General features: G+C 32.5%; 1 protein-coding gene across 1 annotated transcript in view; it reads right to left on the bottom strand.

The window, feature by feature from the left end:
- Positions 1-290: 290 nt before the first annotated feature.
- The window catches only part of LOC129959654 (CTD small phosphatase-like protein 2), a 46,428-nt gene continuing 22,400 nt past the window's right edge, over positions 291-24,318 (bottom strand). The window contains exons 6-11 of the mRNA XM_056072542.1: positions 21,085-21,232; positions 20,191-20,302; positions 10,970-11,056; positions 3,195-3,337; positions 2,930-3,056; positions 291-314 (exon numbers count right to left, since the gene is read on the bottom strand). Of these exons, the coding sequence (XP_055928517.1) occupies positions 291-314; positions 2,930-3,056; positions 3,195-3,337; positions 10,970-11,056; positions 20,191-20,302; positions 21,085-21,232 (641 nt within the window). The remainder of the gene's footprint in view (positions 315-2,929; positions 3,057-3,194; positions 3,338-10,969; positions 11,057-20,190; positions 20,303-21,084; positions 21,233-24,318) is intronic.

Genomic DNA, 24,318 nt, shown 5'->3' with positions numbered 1-24,318 from the left:
GATAAAGATAATATCAAATTTTCAAGTTTAAATTAAACACTGTTAGAGGAAAAATATATAGCAGTCCTTTAAAATGTAATGATAAATTAATGAGATCGGGAGTAAATTTAAAATAAATAAAAGTTTGGAAAAAGCTTTTTTTTCCCTTATGAGATAAAATTTTGAAATTCCATTTAAGCAGGTGCTATATAGAAGGAAATAACTGGTAAAAGTTTAAGATCGATATTTGCATTATTTTTTGAAAATTCAACTCTTTTGAGATTAAAAACCAAGGCCATCGAAAAATGGCTTTAAATGCGTTTATCAATAGAAATCTGAGAAGGAGAAAAAAAAAAAAAAAATCTACAATTTCAAGTAGTGTCATAATAACAGTTTCAAAAAAGTAAAAATTAAATTTGAAAAAAAAAAATAATTAATATTTTATCGATTGATTCTCGAGAAACATTAAAAAATGGGGATCGTGTGCGTAATGATTATAGTAAAATGAATATCCGCTTGATAATTGAAACAAACTGTTAAACGCAAGTTAAATTTTCACCCCTTTTATAAATTTAATTTCGGATTTATAACAGATTGTATTCTGCACGTGATTATGATACACACAAATAAGATGTAGATTTTGGAACAAAATATAAATTAAATCAGATCTAAATATAAGGAGATTATTCTAAAATAGGTACTTTAATTTCTTCAAGATAAGATTCTTTGAATTAGGAAACGATTAAAAAAATTTATATACAGAATCTGTGCAAAAATTTAGAATGAAAATTAGTAAAATAAATTTTGAAGGTTGCTTAGTTGATACAAACATGTTTTTGTTATCATCCTCAATAGTATTAATTTCGGTTTATATTTTATTTCGCCTTGGTTTCATAGATAAATATAGCAAATATGAAGCTATGTCATTTCGAACACTTGATTAATACACTTACATTTTTTGGCATTCATAATTTTAAAAAAGTGCACTTATCTATTAACTTTGATACTTACAATTCTATCAGAATGATTCTAATAATAGATTGTGTTGAACCACTGAAAAGTGATTCAAAACAGACAGAAAGATATTCAGACAAAATCTTTTTAAAAAACAAAACTATATCGAAAAAAAAAAAAAAAAAACAAGAATCGAGTAATTCTTAATTTTTGCAAAAGCGTTTTGCCTTATTTCAGAGCAAAATTTAGATGACTTAGGCACTTAAATATAAATCAAATAAGGAAAACTGCTGTGGCCGAAATAAAAGTTAATATCGTTTCATATCTTAATAAAAATTGATTCTATCACCTTGAAATTTTCAATAAATTAGTGAAAAATTCCTGATATTTGAGCACAAAATTGGAAGATCCCATTTTTATTAAATGTCGGAATATCCCATTGTTATTAAATGTCGGAATGCCCCTGAATGATATTTTCAAGCATTTATATAAATATCTTTATTCCAAAAGCTTGGAAATTCTTTAAAAAAAAAAAAAAAAGTTTGTCAAAGAATGATCGAGGTTATATAATCCTCTATAAAATGGCATCAATAGGTGAGGCGTTATTATTAAAAAGAAAAAGTTTCGCCTTTCAGTGCAAAATATATCTAGAAAAAAAAATGTAGGAGACACAGATTTTGAAAATTAATATATGTTCGAAAAAAATTATTTATTTGCATTAAATATTACATATATTATTTGCAGAAAAAGTGTAAATGTGTAGCATGATTTTAGCACGCTTATATTTTTAAATGCCTTTCTCTGTTTTTCCACAATATTTTTAATGAATAAACAACTTGCAACATAAGGAGCCTTTTGCAAAAATGTGGAAATAAAAAAAGATCAATTTATTTGTAGATTTGTTTAAATTTTATTTTGAAGAATTAACACTTCTAAAGGAAAATATTTTTTCCCTTTATAAGATGTGGCAGTTTATTGAAAAACGAATTCGGATCCGTTTAATTCGAAAAAAAGTTGGGGAGTGAAATGGTCAGTCAGTAAGATAAGACAACCAGTCTCCCCACTGAGGTAATTGGAACCCCGCGGCTGGGAAAAAAGGGGGAGTGAAAAATGCTGATTAATTTTTCGATCTCCCTCACATGTGAAGCTGAAACTTTTTGAAGTAATCTTTTGACAAATAGATACGTTTTAGAAAAGTCATCCTCAGAATAATTAGAAACTCGTAGTATTAAAACTAGTTATTATTAACTACCTTGGAAACAAAAAGGACCTAAACAAATTTATTGTAGAAGAGATGATCAAAAACTTGCAAGATTTTAGAATGTAGTACGAACTTAAAAGTTCCTTTTCTCGATTTTTACCTGGACTATTTTCCTGAAAACTTAAGTGCAGTTTATGAGGAACAAACTGAAAGATTTCATCACGTTATATAGGAAATGGAAAGGTGATATCATGGAAAATGGAATGTCAGCATAATATCGAGACAATCCTTACAAAATTCACAAGAGCAAAGTGGAAAAAGAACTTTTAAGATTAAAAAAAATTACTATAAGGACATGCAAACTTTTATATGTACTTAAAAAATTTCGCCATTTCTACTGTAATCTTACAAATATGAAATCATTTTGTAAAAAATCCTTAAGTGCCAGAAATAAGTAATTTCAATTTTAGAATCAACCCTAAAAATAATATGAAAATCAGGTACAAAAATTAAATCAACTTTCAAAATTTATTATTATTGTTACTGCATTTCTTTTCAATACCAATAATTATGCCAAAACCTTCATAAGTATTGGTATTAAAAGGAAATATTTAATTATGATTCTGTAAATTAAGTCTACATAAAGTTTAATTTTTTAACTAGATAATAAGAAAAGTAATTTCAATAGATCTTAGTTTGAAGTGTATTATATAACAAATTTGATTTTCAGCAATTATGATTTCTATCCCGAAATGCTGCCGTTTGAGTCCATAAAAAATGAGAAAAAAAAATTACTTGATATCCAAATGCCTGTGGAGAGTTGTCAATTATTATGGTTTTTGAAAGATCTCTTCCTAACACTGTAAGATCTTTGATGTAATTTCCAGCAATGCAAACACAGTGTTCTCTATACAAGCGATATCTATAATAAATAAATAAAAATAATAAATAGCAATACAAAAGCTGTCTTTTAAGTGTGTGTCAATCAAAAACACACTGAAAAATAATTTTAGAAGAATGAAAATATAAAAATTAAGAAATGAACTAATACACTACATACTTAATAAGCTTTCTTTCTGGGTCTAATAGATTAAGAAGATGTTGTGCATACACCTTTTTTGATGCAGTAAATATAATGATCTCAAAAATCTTTGAAAGCCTCTCCAAAAATTCCACAATAAATGGGCGAGTGCGAACAAATACCTGAAAAATGTATATATTAATTTCATTATATATACATTATTAAAAAGTATATATTAATTTCATTACAAATTGCGAGTTATAAAGACAGCATTAATCATATGCACAAATATTATGCATATAATTCAAAATAAGGAATGCACTGAAATGTTTTTAAAGCACTATTATATTTTCAATAGATGTCTATAATTCAGAAACACAAGTTTCCAATTTTCTTTATTATTAACATAATTGACTCATAATTTTATGGCTGCTTATTTTCAAGACTACAGCACATATTTTACAGAAATTAAATATACAAAAAAACTTTCGAAGTGTTCACTATAGGCAAATGCCAGACGTACTGAAAGTCTATGTTCCGACCTGTCACTGTGCTGCCCTCTTGCGGCAAAAGGAAAAACACTTCAGTGTATCGTGAGCGAGTGTGTGCGTGGCAGCAAGACAGCGTGCTGCTAGCAATGATGACCAGAATAAAAGGAAAAAGAGTCCAAATTTATTCTTGTGTGGTGATTTTTTAATAATGTGATAGCTATCGACATAAATTTAGTGCGTGTGTGTTCATATGGTCCGTCGAGCCGGAGGTGAAATAGCGATCAGCGATGGATTACGTTTTTTGTGTGTGTGTGTGTGTGAAAATATGCGAAGTGGATTAGCGTAGGCTTAGGAACCGAAACTGGTAGCTTGAGTGGTGTTTTCTGTTTCTGTTCTCTGTGTTTTCGCGTATTCTCTCGTCCCAATTCTCAAGGATAATTATTGTGGGTAAGTGTTCAATTAATTAAATTTTCATTATGTCTTTGTCTAGTTTGAAGAATGACGAATTAAAGAGTTTGTGTACGGAACTAGACATTCAATTTGCATCTTCCGCTAAAGTTGTAGATTTGATAAGTATAATTGAGAATAGTGACATTTATAAGCAAAGAATTGAGGTTGTGAAAAATTTAATTAAAGAGATTTCAGACGAAAGAAGTAAAAATTCGGATCAAGCCGAAAACGAAAGGCGTTCATTAGAACAAAAATTGGAGATTGAAAGGCTTTCGCTTTTGCGTGTAGAGAAAGAAATAGAGCTTTTAAAGCTCAAATCCTCATAGTGTGAGCTTAGCAATAATGAACAGAGTTTTAGTTTAGAGAATTTAATTAAGAGTGTCAAAGTTTTGGCGATTCCTGTTCCCAAAACTGCTGAATGTTTTAACCTCTTTTTCAATTCGCTCGAAAAAGCTTTCAAAACAAAAAGAGTGATAAATTTAAAGCGGAAATTCTATTAAATCTATTAGGGGATAGAATTGGCAATTTAATGGTTTATATCAAAGAAGAAGAGTTGAGTGACTATGAAAAAATTAAATCTATTGTCTTAAAACAATTTCAACCAACTTATCAAGAATGTCTAAAACAATTTAAAAGTGCAGTAAAATTGCCAACAGAAAATTATGCGCAATTCGCTTCAAGAGTTAGATCTGTTTTTGAGTATTACATTCAACTTCGTAATGTCAATGATTTTTCTAAATTGTGTGAGTTAATGGTTTCTGATCAGATTTTTAGTACTCTTCCTCAAGATTTAAAAAGTCATATCAGAATTAAACAAGGAGAATCTGTTTTTAATGTGCAGGAATTAAGTAGAGAATGTGATTTATTTGTGGCTTCTAAAATCGGAACCAAAACTGAGTGCAGTTCGTTTTCCCGCGCAATCGTTACGAATAAAAATGAGCAAAGGAATTTCGGTAAAGGAAATTTTGAGAATCGCAATAGAAATGTTTCTAAAGTGTTCTTATCGAATACTAATTCTAAATGCGTTATGTGCCAGAACAACCACTCAACATTTAAATGTCAGGAATTTCAAAAACATTCTGTTAGTGATGGAGTTGCATTTGTCAAATCCCAAAACTTATGTTTTAAATGCCTCTCACCAATACGCAATGTGAAAAAGTGTTCTGCAAGAAATTGCTTTTGTAATAAACCTCATAATAGGTTACTTCATCATCCCAGAGAGTCTGATCATTTCAGTGGGAGTGGTAAAAGCGAAACTAGTACCATAGTTAATAAAGGGAAAAGTTCAAAATCAACTTTAAACCCGGAAGTTAATTCCTTTTATCAAACTTCATGCGCAACTAATGAAAATGTGCAATCGACATTTTCAGCTACGAGTACGGTTGAAAATAAACAAATGAGAACTGTATTGTTAAGCACGGCTAAATTTTATATTCGAGATAAATTTGGGAATCTGCAATGTGTTAGAGGGTTGCTGGATGTAGGAAGTCAGTCCGATATTATGACTTCGGAGTGTGCAAACAGATTAGGGTTAAAACAAGAAAAAATAAATGTAACAATTTCATGTTTAAATAATTCCTCAATGACTGTTACCAAATTTATTAAAGCTGAAATTTCAAATGCTGATAAGAGCTTTAAGCAAAATTTTGAGTTTCTTGTTGTAGATAAAACCACTGAGTTAACCCCAATTAAATATTTAAGTGTTAAAGAACAAATTCCTTCTAATATTAATTTGGCTGATAATTTTATGGTTCCCCCAAAAGTTGATTGTCTCCTAGGTGCTAAATCGTTCTATCATTTGTTGAGGCCAGAAAAGATCTACTCATCAAATGCAGAGTTGTTTTTTCAAAATAGTGTTTTTGGATTTTTGGCTTGGGGTAGTGTAATGGAATTTGATTCCCCAAAAATTCATTGTGGGTTAATTATTGATGAAGATTTAAACAATACCATGAAAAAATTCTGGGAACTAGAAACTGTTGAGTTAGAGAACCCTAAATCCCATGAGGCAAAAATCGCTGAGGAACATTTTGTTAAAACTCATTATAGAGAGCCTAGTGGAAAATATGTAGTCACAATCCCACTTAAAGAGGAACCTAGTTGTTTAGGCGAGTCTAAAACTATAGCATTAAAAAGATTAAATTCACTTTGGAGTAAACTATCTCGTGATAAAACTTATTTAAAATTGTATGAAGAATTTATTAATGAATATGAAAATTTGGGACATATGAGAGACGTGACACATGAGACAGAACCAGAGACAGTGTATTACATGCCCCATCATGGAGTATATAGACCAGAAAAAAATGACCACTAAGCTGCGTGTAGTATTTAATGCCTCTAGTGAAACCACGAATGGAAATTCATTCAATAGCTTGCAAATTAATGGGGGAATTGTGCAGGAGGATTTAATTTCAATTATGATGCGATTCCGCAAACATCCATATGCATTTATTGCGGACATTGAAAAAATGTATAGGATGATTTACATTCATCCCAGTCAGAGAAACCTACAAAGAATACTTTGGAAGGACAGTGAGTTTGGTTCAGTGAAAACGTTTGAACTGTCGACAATTACTTGCGGTACTAACTAGTGCCCCATTTTTAGCTACTCGAACGCTAATTCAAATTGCAAGGGATGAGGGACACAATTTTCCCCTTGCAGCGCCTGTTGTTGAGAAAGATTTTTATGTGGATGATGTGCCATCTGGTGCTAAGACTTTACCCGTATGCATAGAGATGCAACAGCAGCTCACTTCCATGTTAAAACGAGCTGGCATGAACTTGCATAAATGGCGAGGCAATCATCCTCAGTTGTCTACCACTTCTGGGTGCAACTACGACTTTGCAGACTGTGATAATAAAACTTTAGGTGTCATCTGGGACCATACTAACGACTGTTTTTGTTTTAAGGTGTCCATAACTTCAACGGATGTTCATACTAAACGAACAGTTCTATCCACAATAGCCAAGTTGTTTGACCCTCTGGGCCTCCTTGGTCCTGTGATTTCACTAGCAAAAATCTTTCTACAAAAATTGTGGCTTCTGAATCTTCAATGGGATGATCAGCTTCTCCCGGAAAATCATAGTGAATGGGAGAAGTTTTCAAACGAATTACAGTGCATTAACAACATCAAGGTGAGCAGATGTATTCTTCCATTTTCCGACGTCGAAGCTACAGAGCTTCATGGGTTCAGCGACGCTTCTGAAGCTGCCTTTGGAGCTGTTGTGTACTGCAAATCCCAAACACCTGCTGGTGAGGTTGTTGTCAAGATGGTGGCCAGTAAATCCAGAGTGGCTCCACTGAAGAAGCTTACGATCCCGAGATTGGAGCTCTGCGCTGCTGGTGAAATTGATGCAGCGTATCCAGTCGGCTCTTCGACTGAAAGTGTCCAATACCTATTACTGGAGCGATAGTATGATTGTGCTGTCATGGATTAAAAAAGATACGTCCCAGTTAAAAACCTTCGTGGCAAACCGTGTAGCCACACTTCAAGACCTTTCGTGTCAGGAACAGTGGAGACATGTTTCGTCAGGAGATAATCCAGCGGATCTTATCAGTCATGGTGTAAATCCGTCCAAAATGCTCGAGAGTCACTTGTGGTGGGAAGGCCCTGCCTTTCTAAAAAACAGTGAGTATCCGTGCAGAGAAATCTCTGACTCTGTGATAAAGGACGATGTAGACTGTGAACTCAAAAAAGTTGACTGTGAAAGTGTTTTAGTTACTACATTGAACAATTCATTTGTTACCGATATTCTTAATTGTAGTAATAGTTATACTAAAATATTGCATGTATTAAGTTATATTTACAGGTTCTTGAATAATTGTAGAGCTAATTTTCCTAAGAATTTCGGAATCTTAAAAGCTATTGAATTAAAGGAATCTGAAATGAAGCTCCTTAAAATTGTTCAAGAGGAAGAATTTCACAAAGAAATCAAGTCTCTTAAGGTATCAGGTTTTGTCAATACTGACAGTCAGGTAAAAAATTTATTTCCCTTTTTGAATGAAAATGGCATTTTGAGAATTGGTGGAAGACTTAGCCACAGTGATTTAGATTTTGATAGTAAATTTCCAATTCTTTTATCTAAAAGTCATAGACTGTCTTATTTAATTGTAGAACATTTTCATCTAAAAAATTTGCATGCTTCACCACAATTATTATTATATCTCATACGTCAAAAATATTGGATTTTAAGTTGTCGTGATTTGTGTAAAAAAATAGTTCATTCATGTATTGTGTGTTTTAAGGCTAAACCTCTTACTTTGGACCAGATAATGGGAGATTTGCCGAGAGATCGAGTAACACCTAACTATCCATTCAATGTGAGTGGAGTTGATTTTTGTGGACCATTCTTCATAAAATATCGCAATCAGAGGAAAGGTATTTTAAACAAAGTCTATGTGTGTATTTTTATATGCTTTGTAACCAAAGCAATTCATCTAGAGATTGTGAGTGACTTAACGAGTGAAGCTTTTTTTGCTACACTAAAAAGATTTTTTTGCAAGGAGAGGCAAATCATCAAAAATTTATTCGGATAATGCTCAAACTTTTATTGGAGCGAATAGGGAAATTAAGAGATTACTTGAGATTGTAATTGATCAAGATAAAATTCTTGCTGAGTATTTACTCTCAGAGGGAGTTGAATGGAAATTTATTCCACCCCGTTCACCGAATTTTGGAGGCCTTTGGGAGGCTGGAGTGAAGTCCTTTAAGTACCATCTGAAACGTGTAGTAGGTAACGCTAGGTTAACTTATGAAGAATTTTTGACAGTTACAAATCAAATTGAAGGAATTCTAAATTCCACGCCATTATCACCATTGTCCTCAGATATAGATGACTTAAAGGTCTTGACCCCGGCACATTTTTTAATAGACAGGCCTATCAATGCAATAATTGAACCAGATATTACGAGTATAGACACTAATAGGTTAAAATTGTGGCAAAGAGTAACGAAAATTGTCCAACTTATTTGGAAACGTTGGCATATTACCTATTTAAGCCATTTACAAAATCGCACGAAATGGCAAATAATTAAAACCAATATCAAGATAGGTGATTTGGTACTGTTGAAAGAGGAAAATTTACTAAGTACCAAATGGGCCATTTGTCGTATTTTGAATATTTACCTCGGTAAGGATGGTAACGTAAGAGTTTGTGATATGAAAACACAGAAGGGTGTTTTCAAAAGAGCTATTTCCAAATTGTGTAAATTACCTATGGATAATAGAATTTAATCAGTGTAATATTGTATAGTGATTTAATGTAATTTGTATTTTTCCTATTGATGTGTAATCTTATATTAGTGTTCTTTATTGTGTGATTAATGTTATTACCTTGTAATGTGTAGTGTTTAAAATCTGAACTTGTGTGTTTTTATTCAGCATTGTGCATTGAATTGTGATATTCCATAGTTTTTCCTTGTGTGTGTGTGTGTGTGTGTTGACAACATTATGTCAAGGCGGGCGGTATGTTCCGACCTGTCACTGTGCTGCCCTCTTGCGGCAGAAGGAAAAACACTTCAGTGTATCGTGAGCGAGTGTGTGCGCGGCAGCAAGACAGCGTGCTACTAGCAATGATGACCAGAATAAAAGTAAAAAGAGTCCAAATTTATTCTTGTGTGGTGATTTTTTAATAATGTGATAGCTATCGACATAAATTTAGCGCGTGTGTGTTCAGTCTATGTGAGCGCTGTCATCCATAAAATCAAAATGCACTCACGAAAAAAAAGGCAAACAGGTCTGAAAGATCCCATTCCTATACTTCACAACAATCACATATCTTCAGTTCAAAACAATGATTTGAAAGATCCTGTACCCAGTTCAAACCATCAAACCTCTGAAATGCACTCTTTTTCAGGTATTATTAGAGCACAGGCAAAAAAACCTTTGTTTTTCCCAAATAAACAAACTTTAAGAATTAGTGGTTAAGCTAAACTGTGACTCAAAGAACAGAACAGCTCCCCCATTGATCTCTGATCCAACATTCATGTTACAGTACATGGCAATTACAGAACTTAAAAGGACAAGTTGTAGAAACCTGACTCATTCAGTAGCTTTCTGGAAAAAAGAAACCCTCAAACATGACTTCCAGTGGTTAGATGAAGATGACAAAATAATTCACAATTGCTTTATTCCTGTTTGTAACTGACAATTATTTGCCATGTTCTGGATAATTTAGTCAGTCCTGGATGACCTTCTTTCTGTGGATAAATAATCCATAAGCAGTTTATAAAAGTTGGATACAACTCTGGATATTGCAATTAATACTTAAGACTATCAATTTGCACTTCACTGTTTAAGGATCTTCCGCCTCATTCTACCATTAAAACATTGACGATGGCTTGCTTTAGAATCTAACAAAATGCAGCAAATATACCACAGAATCTGCATAAACAAACAAATGAAAGAAAGTGTTGTGAGCGATAATATATGCTTCTCTAAATGCATGAGTATACCAGCATATTCAAAGATCGCAAGCATTAGTTTTACATTAGGGAAAACATCTTTATAAAAATTCGATAACATCTCCAATTTTTTTTAAAAATTTGGATCTAAGACAACATATAGAATGTATGAAAAACAAGCATTGATTTCAATAAACTCTCGACACCAATATTATAAATGAAGTGACTTAAAAAATTAGAACTATTGTATCAAGGAGCAAAAGTAAGATAGAAAATCTGCCTAAAATAAAGAAATGTAATTTTTTAAATAGCAAACCTTGTTTCTTTCAAATATAAATATAAAAAAGTATTAATATCAAGAAGCATAGTTGTTCTTCATATAGCCGAGCAATTTTAATGTGCCAGTAAAATAGGTAAATTAAAGACCTTTCTATGAAACGTGAAAATAAGCTGCATTAATAGTAACATACCCGATATTGACTTTCTTGAAATACTACAGGAAATGTAAACGAAGCATCATCCAATTCTTCCAAACTGCAGTGAACTAAAGTTTCATCCTATAATATCACAAAAGATTAAATATGTTCTTGATTTTCTTGCAAATGTACAAAATAAAAATTCATTAAGCCATAAATTACATAGAAAACAGCATGTACATTACTATTGAACATACAACCAAAATAAATAACCGAAATTAATTAACAATTATTTTTTTAATAAATACATTTTCTAATAAATTAACACTTCAATAAATACCTACAAAAACAGGTATAAATATATTTCCACAAATATTTACTTGCAAAGCATAAATATCTTATTTACTTAGAAAATGTAGATGTCCCATTCATCACTCATGAAAAGAAAATGAAAACACAATTTACTAAGTAAGGTGCAATGGCTGAAGGTGAAGAAAAACCGATTAAGAGAAAGACATTAAACTATTTATGAAAGTGGGTACAGCTCACTGCATTTGCTTTGCACATATGGTTACAATGATCCAATAACTTTGGATAATGGAGAGGGGTAAATAATATGAGTGACAAGAGATGCTGTTCGTCGAACGATCCCGAGACAGACACTTTTCAACGAACGTACCCCACTAAAGAGTACTAGGAACAAAAACGAATGGTAATTACACATCCTACTTCCTCGAATTTTTTCAGTTCACGCTATTGCTAAATGTAAAATATCCTCCTTTCATCTCTCCTCTCATCTCTTATTTGACGAAAAAAAAAAAGCCGTCACTATGCACAATAATTACCGCCGTCATTAAGCGGAAAAGAGAAGAGATTTCTAATCCAAAGAATGAACAGCACATAATCTTGTAAGTGTACATAAATGAAAGAGCAAACTGTGAAATTACTCACATAGGCATGCGTCTTTAGTACCTAAAATTTCTTATCTACTTCACATGTATTAGTATTTTGAATTTCAGCGCTGACAGCAATAAAATTAGGTTTAAAATGATTAACTTTTTTTTTTTTTTGACAATTTTGATTTGTAATAGAATAAGATTTCTTTCAATATTATTTCGAAAATAGCTTCTTAGAGAAAACCATCATACACAAATTTTAATAGAAATTCTATGTATGTAAAATAATAATAATCCATGACCAAGGTGTAAATGTAATCCCCTTGTTCCCTTCAAGTTAAAATTTGCAACTATATTACAACTATACTTAGATTTCAAAACTAAGTTTAAAAAAATCTTTAAATTGTTCATACAGAAAATGACGCACATGTGCAATTACAAAAGATTTAATGAAAAAAATACATCTTGAGCATAAAGCATACATTCAAAACACAGGAGTGCAGCGGCCAAACAGGCGATAAATGACTGTTTGTTTCGCCAACTGGCGATAAGCATCAATCATACCTTTGGAGATGAACTTTGCTCTCCAACGGATACGAGTGACTCACTTCCTGCCTTCGCCAGCTGGCTTAGAACGTCTGTCTCCTGCTGGTCGATGGAATTACGACCAATGTATCATATTCTATATTTGTTAACTTAATTTGTAATTAAAATTTATTTTTGTTATTTACATGGCTGGCAGTTTTCATTAAGTAAAAATGTTTTAATACTTTAATTTAAAGTAAATTTGGCAATGCGTGTTAAACCACGCACCAAACTGGGGACCCGGTACTTTCTCAATTACTTTTCGTTATGGATTATTTTGGATTATGGTGCCGAGAAGTAATGCATCAAGGATCAGGTATGTGTTCGAATATTATTTTCATTTCTCTGTGATTGGTCAATATTTTATTTCCCCATTATTTTGGCGAAGAAATCGTATTATTTATATTCAGTATTATTTTTCGTGTTATTTTTTGTATTCGAAGTATTAATTTCTTATTACTTTCGTTTTGGCTACCATGTTTACTATTATGATTTTTAACTCCTAAATTTTTTTAAAAACACATGTATTTAAATAATCATAACTTTTTCTGATACTCATAAATATTGTAAAAATTATTAGTTTTCCACAACGAGAAACCAAAAATGCTTAATTCTGAAAACGAAACTGTCAATGCTGACGCTCCGACAGAGTCGCAGGTGTCCCATCTTTCGGTGAAAATACCACCGCTGTGGAAGAACAATATAAAATTGTTGTTCATCCAAGTAGAAAGCAATTTCGCTCTAGCAAAAATAACGAATGACCTTACAAAATACAATCATTTGATTGCAACTATTGATCCGGAAACTTTATCAGCGGTTGCTGATATTGTACTCGCACCCCCCGACACCAACAAATATGATGCATTAAAGGCTCGACTTACAGCAGAATTTTCCGCTTCGGAAAATGAACAGATCCGTCGACTGCTTTCGGAACTACATTTAGGCGCCGATAAACCATCGCAGTTACTTCGAAAGATGCGCGAACTCGGTGATGGCACAGGCATAAAAGACGATTTTCTCAAAACTTTATGGCTGCAAAGACTACCGTCAGAAATGCAGGCAATTTTATCAATAAGTTCTGAACTCCTGGATAATTTGGCCAACATGGCAGACAAAATTGATGAGGTCCGTATTTCCTCAACAGATAGTAGCGTCTTTGCCGTAAGCCGAAACGCGGAAAGTAATGCCATGCGGAAAGCTTCCACTCTGGATGAGTTTACTGCACTCCGAAGCGAAATCGCCGCTTTCAGTAAACAGGTGCAACGGCTTTCCCGCGACAGAAGCAGAGGCCCTTGCCATCGGAAAAACAAACACCGCAGTTTTTCGCGTGGCCGTTCCGGTGATCGTGGGAGAAGATTCTGTTATTATCATGCGCGTTTCGGAGAAAAGGCACTGAAGTGCGTAACGCCATGTGCGTACTCAACTAACGCGGATCCGGAAAACTCGCAATAGCGGCTGTCGATCAACCTACATCGACGGCAGCCGCGCAATCGTATCGTTTGCATGTTTTTGATAAGAGATCACATTTCAAATTTTTGATCGATTCTGGCTCTGATGTTTCATGCATACCACTCAATAAAAACCAAAAAAATCTAAAACCTGATTCTCTGCAACTTTTTGCAGCTAACAACTCCAAAATTTATACTTATGGATCTAAATTATTAAATGTGGACTTAGGTCTCAGGCGAAATTTTCCATGGAAATTCTTAATTGCTAATGTACCTGTTCCAATAATAGGGGCGGATTTTTTACAAACCTTTGACCTATTAATAGATCTCAAAGGGCGCAAACTTATTGATAATGTAACTAAATTTACCCAACCCGGAATAATTTCACAATCAACAAATTATGCATCTCTAAAACTTATTTCTGGTGAATCAGCATACCATAAAATTTTGGAAGAATTCCCAGAATTAACAAAATTAACATTTGGGTTAAAACCTGTTAAACATAATACGGTACATTTTATTGAAACAACCGGTCCGCCTTTCCATAGAAAACCTAGAAGGCTAAATCCAGAAATGTATGACGCCGTCAAAAAAGAATTTCAGTTCATGATGGACCAAGGCATATGCCGACCATCAAAATCACCTTGGTCATCTCCCCTTCGTGTCGTTTCCAAAAGCTCAGGCAGCATTCGACTTGTGGGTGACTATAGGAGATTAAATGCCTGTACAGTACCGGACCGTTACCCCATACCCCATATCCAGGATTTTTCCAATGCACTCCACGGAAAAAATATTTTTTCGAAACTTGATATAGTCCGTGCTTATTTTCACATACCAGTGCATCCGGATCATATACAAAAAACAGCAGTTTGTACACCATTTGGACTGTTTGAATTCCCATTCTTAAATTTTGGACTATGTGGGGCAGCGCAAACTTTTCAGCGATTCATGAATGAAATCTTGGGAGATATTAAATTTTGCTATGTTTATTTGGATGATATTTTAATATTTAGTTCCAGCCAAGAAGAGCATAAAGCTCATTTACGAATCGTACTAGAGAGATTAAATACATATGGACTAACCATAAATGTTTCAAAATGCATATTTGGCGTCTCAGAAATTCCTTTCTTAGATCATTTAATTACTAGTTCGGGAACTAAACCTTTACCCCATAAAGTTGAACCGATTCTCAAATATCCACAACCAAAAAACAGTTAAAGATCTTCAAAGATTTTTAGGTTTTTTAAATTTTTTCCGTAGATTTTTACCGAACATAGCAAAACATCAGGTACATTTAACTTCATATTTAAAAGGTGCAAAAAAGAATGATGAAACGAAATTGGACTGGTCAGATAAAGCGGAAGAAGAATTCCAAAATTGTAAACAATTAATCGCAAATGCTGTTTTACTGGCACATCCAAAACCAGATGCCACATTAATTTTACAAGTCGACGCTTCAGACTTTGCAATCGGTGGGTCATTGTCTCAATTAGTTGATGAAGAATTGCAACCACTCGCATTCTTTTCTCGGAAACTCTCCCCAGCAGAAAGAAACTATAGCGCTTACGACAGAGAGTTATTAGCAGCTTATGCTGCCATCAAACACTTTAGGCATATGCTTGAAGCTAGAAATTTCTCTTTGTTTACTGATCATAAGCCGTTAACTTACGCTTTCCAACAGCGCTTGGACAAATGCTCTCCGAGACAGGCTAGACAATTAGATTTTATATCTCAGTTTACCACCGATATTCACCAAATAAAAGGCTCTGAGAATATATTAGCAGATGCACTTTCGAGGATAAACGCAATAAGCATGCCAAATCCCATAGATTATAACGAAATTGCACAAGCACAACAAATTGATTCTGAATTAAAAAATTTAATCGATAATTCTGCAACATTACAATTTAAAAGAATTGCTTTTCCAAATTGCGAAACTCCCATTTATTGTGATGTATCAACAGGTACAGCTCGACCTTATATTCCTGAATCATTTCGTCAGCAAATTTTTGCATCACTGCATAATTTATCTCATCCTAGCATTCGCAACACTTCAAAATTAATTCGATCGCGTTTTATTTGGCCTTCCATTCGAAAAGACTGCAACAATTGGGCTAAGCATTGCATCCCGTGTCAAAAATCGAAGGTAATTCGCCATACTAAAACCCCAGTAGGAAAATTTGTAGACCAATCACAGAGGTTCGAACATGTGCACCTGGACCTTGTAGGCCCTCTACCTCCTTCTCAAGGAAACTATTATTGTTTAACAATGATAGATAGGTTCACGAGATGGCCAGAAGCCGTACCAATTCCAGACATGACAGCACAGACAGTACCACAAAATTTTTTTAAGCACTGGATAGCCAAATTTGGTTGTCTTGTAAGAATAACTACTGACCAAGGCAGACAGTTTGAGAGTGATTTGTTCCGTGCTCTCTCTCAGCTACTAGGAATTATAAGGATCAGATCTTCTCCTTATCATCCTCAGGCCAATGGCCTGATCGAAGAGTTCCACCGCCCATTAAAGGCAGCTTTGAAAGCCTACAACACAGATCAGTGGTCTGCAGCACTGCCCACCTTGTTACTAGGATTCTGGTCCGTCTTCAAAGAGGATCTGCAAGCAACGACAGCTGAGCTGGTATATGGCAAGTCTCTGCGACTACCAGGAGAGTTTTTCGATCCAACACCTGGAGACGCATCACCCAAGCAGCTCGTGGAGGACTTGAAACGTCATTTTGCAACGATGAGACCAGTTCCAACGTCCTGTCATGGCCAAAGAACAATCTTTGTACATCCTCACCTCAACGTGTGTTCACATGTATTTGTGAGACATGACGGTGTACGCAAACCCCTACAAGCACCATATGATGGACCGTACAAAGTTCTAGTCAGGCGACAGAAAACTTTCGATCTCGAGATCAAGGGAGCTTCCCATACCATCTCTATAGACCGTCTGAAACCTGCTTTTATTATTCCTCCTGAGTGTTCCAGTATACCACCAGCCAAGCAAGAAGCAAGTTCTACTACTGAGTGTACCAAGACACTTCCAGCTAAGGCATCCATCGTCGTTCCAGCAAGACAAACAACTCGCACAGGGCGACAAGTTCGACCCCCACGTCGTTATGTCCATTTCCAATGAGACTGCGGAGGGAGTGTGCAGCGGCCAAACAGGCGATAAATGACTGTTTGTTTCGCCAACTGGCGATAAGCATCAATCATACCTTTGGAGATGAACTTTGCTCTCCAACGGATACGAGTGACTCACTTCCTGCCTTCGCCAGCTGGCTTAGAACGTCTGTCTCCTGCTGGTCGATGGAATTACGGCCAATGTATCATATTCGATATTTGTTAACTTAATTTGTAATTAAAATTTATTTTTGTTATTTACATGGCTGGCAGTTTTCATTAAGTAAAAATGTTTTAATACTTTAATTTAAAGTAAATTTGGCAATGCGTGTTAAACCACGCACCAAAGGAGTAACTAAGTTAAAATAATGACATATGTTTGAAATTCGGGGTTCTTGATACAAAATAGGCACCATGTGGAACAAGAAATGCAAAATCAAAAATGAATTATATTCTGGCAGTTTAAGTGATATGTCACAGAACAAACGATAGAAAACGGGGGAGGGGGACAACACAAGCACAATCGACAAAAAAAGCACCTCTGTAATTTTGTTATTTATTATCGCATCATTACAAAATTGGTGTCAATGGACATAACTTAAAAAGAAGGTTTGTTAAGATAAAAAACACTGATTAACTGAATTAATTAAATACTATCTCAAAATTAAAGAAACCGATCCAGCAGATTTTTTTTTTATGTATGTGTATCAAAATTCATTTCGGAATATATAGTTCTTGATATATACTTTTTGTTTGCGGAAAGTTCCGCCCAAAAGGTGCCAACTCACAGGGGGCCATATATTAAGAAAATCTCAGCTTGTTAATAGTAAAAAGATTTCTCAATTTTGTTCACAGGAGTTTTGGAAGAATAAATAATACGATTCATATTTATCCTTAATATGGTTATGATCTCCAAATTATAATTTTTTTTTCTTTTTTATACGTGGTTTAACCCCCTCCACATTCTTATAAAATATCGCTGATTGGTGAGATGCGAATACTGCATGAATACCAACAAAGTTATTAGTGTTTATTAAAAAGAATGGGTTTTATTTTCTGGCGGAAATGACTATTAATCGGACAGGAGATTTATTAAGTTTCATTAGGTTATTTTGTAATAATAAAAATATTACACATTTGGTTTTTACATAGAGTACAATATTTTAATTCTTTCAATGCTCTAAGAAAATATTAAATATTTATCTGATAACATTATAATAATAAAATTTTAAATTACGAAAATAAAAGTTGGCTAGAAGAAATACCATTTATCTGGTTACTGAACTGAACGAGGACAAGCAATATTTGGAATAAACAATTTTTATTTGTCCATATGAGAATTATGCAGGGCAAAGAGATGTAGTCTTAAATAAAACGGCTACAGATTTCAGCATATTATCATAATTCAAGCCAATATGAGTTCGAGGGAAAAATATATTGGAAATTATAGCCTATCTGTGACCATGTTAACTCAAAAATGGAACGAGTTAGAAGGATGAAATTACAAATGCAAAATTCAGTTTGTAGTTAATATACCTAAATTGCCCGCTATCGAATTTTAAATTCGATCAATCAAAGAGATGACTGAAAAGGTATACTAAATTATATGATCTAAACGAAGAGGTTTAATAGAAGCAAATTTTGGCAACATATGGAAGAATTGTGGAGTTTAAAATCATGACTTGACTGAATATTCTTGATGAACTACATGATACATTTAAGTATTTTAATTCTTACTTAATTTTTAGCATGTTAATATATACTGATTGATATGCCATCCTATATATAATGCCTCATGTAATAAGGTATACGAAAACCACTCAATGAAAAAAAGAGGGGGGCATAGCGCTATAAAAAACTGATAAAGAATGACATATCTCTTAGATCAGAAAGTCTCTTACACCGATTTTCGTTTAATAAGAAAGAAGCTTCATTAAACACCGCTTCTTACACATTTTCCAAGATTATAAATTACTGAAAATTTTGACAATTAAAATGAATCTTCATCAGAAATGGTTGCATGACTAATTTCAGCATAAGCGTCTCCATCGTGAACTTCTCACTGTATAGAAGGTCCAATATTTTTTTTTTTTTTTAAGTCCAATTAAAACAAAGACTACTGGCCAGAATGACCCAAAATTTGACTTGAATATACGCAAAGAGTGAGGGAAAAATACGCTAAAAATGGAAAAAAGTTGACAGTTATTATGTTTAATGTGCATGATTGCAACGGTTTTTTTTTTTTTTACTGAAAAATTCAATGAATAAAATAATGACTTCTAAAGCATTCGATAATTGTGGAACTTTTAGTTGAAAGCTCATTCAACATGACAAGATCAAATATCAGTAATCAATTTCCAACAAACTTGCCTCCAATGTTGACCTGATCTCAATTCTTGTGGTTTCAGACATTGGGGATATCTGAAACATGCTGTGTTCAGTGATCCGACTGCAAAATTAGCTCAACTGTAGACAAGCATTGCATAATACATTCACAGCATCAACAAATATATATTCCAATCTGTTGTAGATAATGCTGTTTCTTGGTTTGAACTTGTAGTAGCAAATGATAAAAAATACATTGAAGTCTAGCAAGAATTAAAAACTGATTTCATTTTTTTCTTATCTAATATAGTACCAACTTATCATAAGATGAGCTTTCAACTAAAATTGCCATGTCTGTCAAATGTTCTAGGAAGCCACTACTTCATGGAACTTTTGTATAAAAAAACCTTTATATAACGCATATTAAACGGTACAATTCGTTTAACTTGCAACACACGCATTGGTTCTAGTACCAACACCATTGGTACCTGCGCCCATGCACATTTTATAATGTGTCAAGCACTATCATTTTTTATACCATACTTTCCACCATTTCTTCATATATAATCAAATCATTTTGACCAGTGTTTCTTATTTTATATCCTTTTGAAAATTAAACTTTAATTATAATCATCCTATAGATAAACAAATAACACATGATGCAGGTTAACATTTGATAGAAGGTTTCAGAAAATATTCAAACAATACTAGTAAAGTTCAGTGCATATAAGAAATTATAACATTTGATCGGATTTAGATGTATTTGATTATTGTTTAAAAACTATTGATCTAACAGTTAAGATATATTATCCAATCATAAAAAATACCAAAAATAATTTGTGTTTTAAATAAATTCATTTCAATTTCAAATTAAAAACACTGAAAAAATATTTACCAAGTCCAGTACAAGAGTAAATTCTGGACTACTTCTTGTTTTTAAAGGTAAAGCTGGACCACGTGCCCGTATTTCTGGAGACAATGGGGGTAAATGTTTGATGAATAGGTACCTAATAAAAGAAAGAAGTTTGAAACATGAATTTTAATTATTCATGCTGCAATTATTTGCTAGAACTATCGAATCGTTAACAATTTCGAATGCATAAAAATTATAAACTTTTTTTAATGAAAAGACTGCATCGAATTATTGCTAATAATCACTTAATATTTAAACTAAACAAGATAAACAAAATTCAAGATTAATAATTTAATGTACAATTATAATTTCTCACTCCATAGTAGAATTATCTGTCAATATAAAATTATGAGAATTCGAAGGAAGTTGAAATCTTTAAGCACTGAAAACACATGAAATAAATTGCATCAAAACCCTTAATAAAAGAAAAAAAATTAATACAATTTTTTAAATCATGATATTAAATTACCTAAGAATATTCATTAACCAGATGAATATAATCATGTTAACAATCAGTTTATTTTTGCATCTTCTCATGGTGAACTTAAAAATCTGATATTCAACTAATTCTAAATCTTATTTTATAAAAAATATACATATGCATAGAAGACAGTCCTTCAGATAAATTTTCACTTAGGTGTGTTGTCATGTTGAATGAAAATTCTTAATTAAAAAAAAATGGAAGTGGGAGTATTTTAAAATAATGGTAACGATTACATGCAATATTTTGGTTCTAAAAATGTGACTGACCGAGACTCATGTCCTAAAAATTTAAAAACTACAATTCCATATATAAAATAAATTAGATTGATAATTTTATATATTACAGGAAAAAAAATCTTAGAAAGTGAAAATACGCGATATTAATATACATACGGATCAAATGTATTTTCCCAGTCTTCCATAACTTCTACTACTTCCTCTGTAGATGAAAACTCCGCTTCATATGACAATGCAGTAGCATTTAAACTTGACTTGCAAATTAATTTCTTATCTATTACAGACTGCCCATTTGTAGTTTCACCTGTAAGAACAGCAAACTTATGAAATATCAAAACATTTAGTACAGCAATTTATTTTCGCATATAAATTTTTATCAAAATTCTTAAGAAACATGCTTACTCTTCAGATCTAGTGTCACTAATATTCATGAAAAAAAGAAGAAAAAAAAAAAGACGATAAATATTTATAATCAATATTCATCGCCTCTGCCACACAATAAACCATCAAAGAAAATTAGTTAAAATAGTTCATATTCATTGAACCAAAAAAATATGAACTTCAAGACAACTATATAATTTTTGTGAACAGAAATTATAATCCAAGATAGGCTAACTTAATAGTACATTGAAAACTACAAAATGTATCATTCCACCTAATGAAATGATTACAGTACATTTTGAAAGTTATTGCTATTTTTGATCATATTTTGGCTTTAAATGCCAATATTCGATAATCTCTGTAGTAAAAAATCTTTTTTCAAGGAGCAAATAGTTCATTTTCCCCCTCCCCCACTTTTGTCAGAGCTGACGCCATTCGAAATCCAACCTTAATATAGTCGTCAAAAAAAAAAAAAAAAAAAAAATTATCGCATTTTCACAAATTTGGTGTCGATGGAAATGATTTGGGGAGACAGGTTCGTTGACAAACTGATTAACCGAATTAATTTAACTATTATCTCAAACTTTTTTTTAATAATTCGATTCAGACCAAAAAGAGTCAACCCAGCGGTTACCGTATACTAAATAAATCTGTTAATAGCAAAATAACGACTTTTTTCGTTTCTTTATTACAGGAATTCAGGAGGAACAAACAACACGACTCATTTATTTTTAATATATAATTTTTTTTAATATTTTCTTTCTTATATAAATATTGAAGCATTTACATTACTTTTAAAACCAGTCCATCATTTAGGCCTTTTTAATCGATCCCACACCCTAAAAAATAAACATACATCTTAATTTTTATGGAGAATGTACGTAGTTTACCACCGTTTTTTTTTTTTTTTTTAATTCCTTAAAATGGTGCTGATTGGGGAAATGCGAATAGCGTAAAGCCAATGAAATGACTGGCGTTTATCAGATGGAGGAAACGATTGTTATCGAAGATTTATTAAGTTTACTACTGCAGGAATAACTGAGCGATGGGCATTCTTTCTGTTATGCAACGGCTGATGTAATTAAGATAAATAAATACAAACGAATTGAGCGAAGCACATTATCATGCTAACATACCGAACTAGATGCTCGAAAACAATATTTTTTAATAAACACAATTGCGAAGAGAAGATAATTTTATAACTCCGAGAGAATCATTTTAGAGATGTTTTTAAAATTATTTTCCACCTAATTAAAGAAATTTATTAACAAGTGTTCAAAAATAAGCCATTAAGTATATAAATAATAGTGCTAACTAATTTCCTTCTTTTAGCGGAACTCCTTGGATTTCTATTTTATTTACTTGCAAATGGTAATTGTCGGGAAAGAGAAAAAATTAATTAAATATTCTAAGAATAAATCTGTCCTGCAACCTAATTTTATATCATTTGAATGAAAAAAAAAAAAAAATTTTTCAAAAGAAAGCAGAATTCATATTAAATTAAAATAGTCTGATCCAGAAAAATAAGTATCTGCTATGTTATAATGGCCATTAAATCTCGTGCTTCACAAAAATTAGACCTATAAATACATATAAATTTAACATACGGCCCTCCCCCCCCAAAAAAATGTTGCAAATCATTTGCGGGAATTTTACAATTTTTGTGAATAATTCGAAAACCATGTGGGGTGTGAGCATAATTTTTTGGATTCCGGCATTTTAGCAAGTCAACTTTACCCTCATACAAAAATTTTACTATGTTACAATTCACTTTTTCCCACATTCATTTTTAAAAATTCATTAAAAAATGTTAAATTTGTATTATTTATGCATTTATTTCTTAACATTATGAAATGCGATAATTTGATTTAGGAATGTGAAATTTTTAAAGAAACATAATAGTTTCCCAGATATCGCTGTAAATTAAAAGAATTCATTTAACATTGGAAGCGTCATTTCTCAAAACTCTTTAACTCCCGAATTTATCATCAGAATTCCACAAACCTTTACTGAGAGGTTAATTTCATCACGGCAAATCGATTCAATAATAATAAAAAACGATGATAGCCATAATGAAAAAATTTTGAGATAGTACAAAATTAACTCGGTTAATCAATTTGTCTACCTCAACATGCCTGTCCCTTCCAGTCATTTCCATCAACACCAAATTTGTTAAGATGTTATAATAAATAACAAAGTTACAGATGTGTTCCTTTTTTGTTGTTGCTGTTATCGTCTACTGTACACTGCAGGGGGGAAAAGCAGTTGGTTTGCGGTCTGGAAACGTCAGGTTTGGCGATTTATTATTCCATTTTTTTCGAAACATATGGTTTTAATTTCTCATTTTCTTTTTTATACATCCTATAACGTCCCAAATACGACAGCTTTTAAAATTATGTATTGATATTTTTTCTTTGTTTTCGTACGAATACAAAATTATACAAGGTTATATATATACGAATGGTGGAACATTCGTATTTGCAAGAATGTAAAGAAAGTCAAAGCAAATTAGAATATTATCACAAAATGTTAGTTAAAGTATCACAAAGAGTTGATTTAAAGCAAAAAGTTAAAATAAGACAACAAAAAAATTCAAAATATTAATAGGAAAAAATTAAGATAAAAAATTTGTACTACTAACATTTTTTAAAATTATTTTTTTCAACATTAAATATAATGCTGAAGGAAATTTTCACTAGCCATGACTCATTATTTGAGCCGAAGTTGTGTCAACTCATCAGCTTCAGATTAGTAGCTTTTAGGAGGGAGATCCCCCCTCCTCCCATTCTAAAGAAATAAGAGAACGATTTGGTTCATTGCGTATGGCGTGTAATATAGTCATCCCTACTCTCTTTTAAATTTTTGGTTTCATAAACTTGCTCAGGATTTTTTATTGCAAATATTATTTCAATGTACAGTTAAATATTTTTATTTCTTTTTTAACTGTAGTATTACTGAAATGAAAGTGGAATTTCTTAAAAATAATTTTCGAGTCATTTTGAACGATGC

This window comes from Argiope bruennichi, chromosome X2 (assembly GCF_947563725.1).
Source record: "Argiope bruennichi chromosome X2, qqArgBrue1.1, whole genome shotgun sequence".
Taxonomy (NCBI): Eukaryota; Metazoa; Arthropoda; class Arachnida; order Araneae; family Araneidae; genus Argiope; species Argiope bruennichi.
The sequence above is the reverse complement of the archived record's forward strand: the minus strand, read 5'-3'. Positions and strand labels throughout refer to the sequence as shown.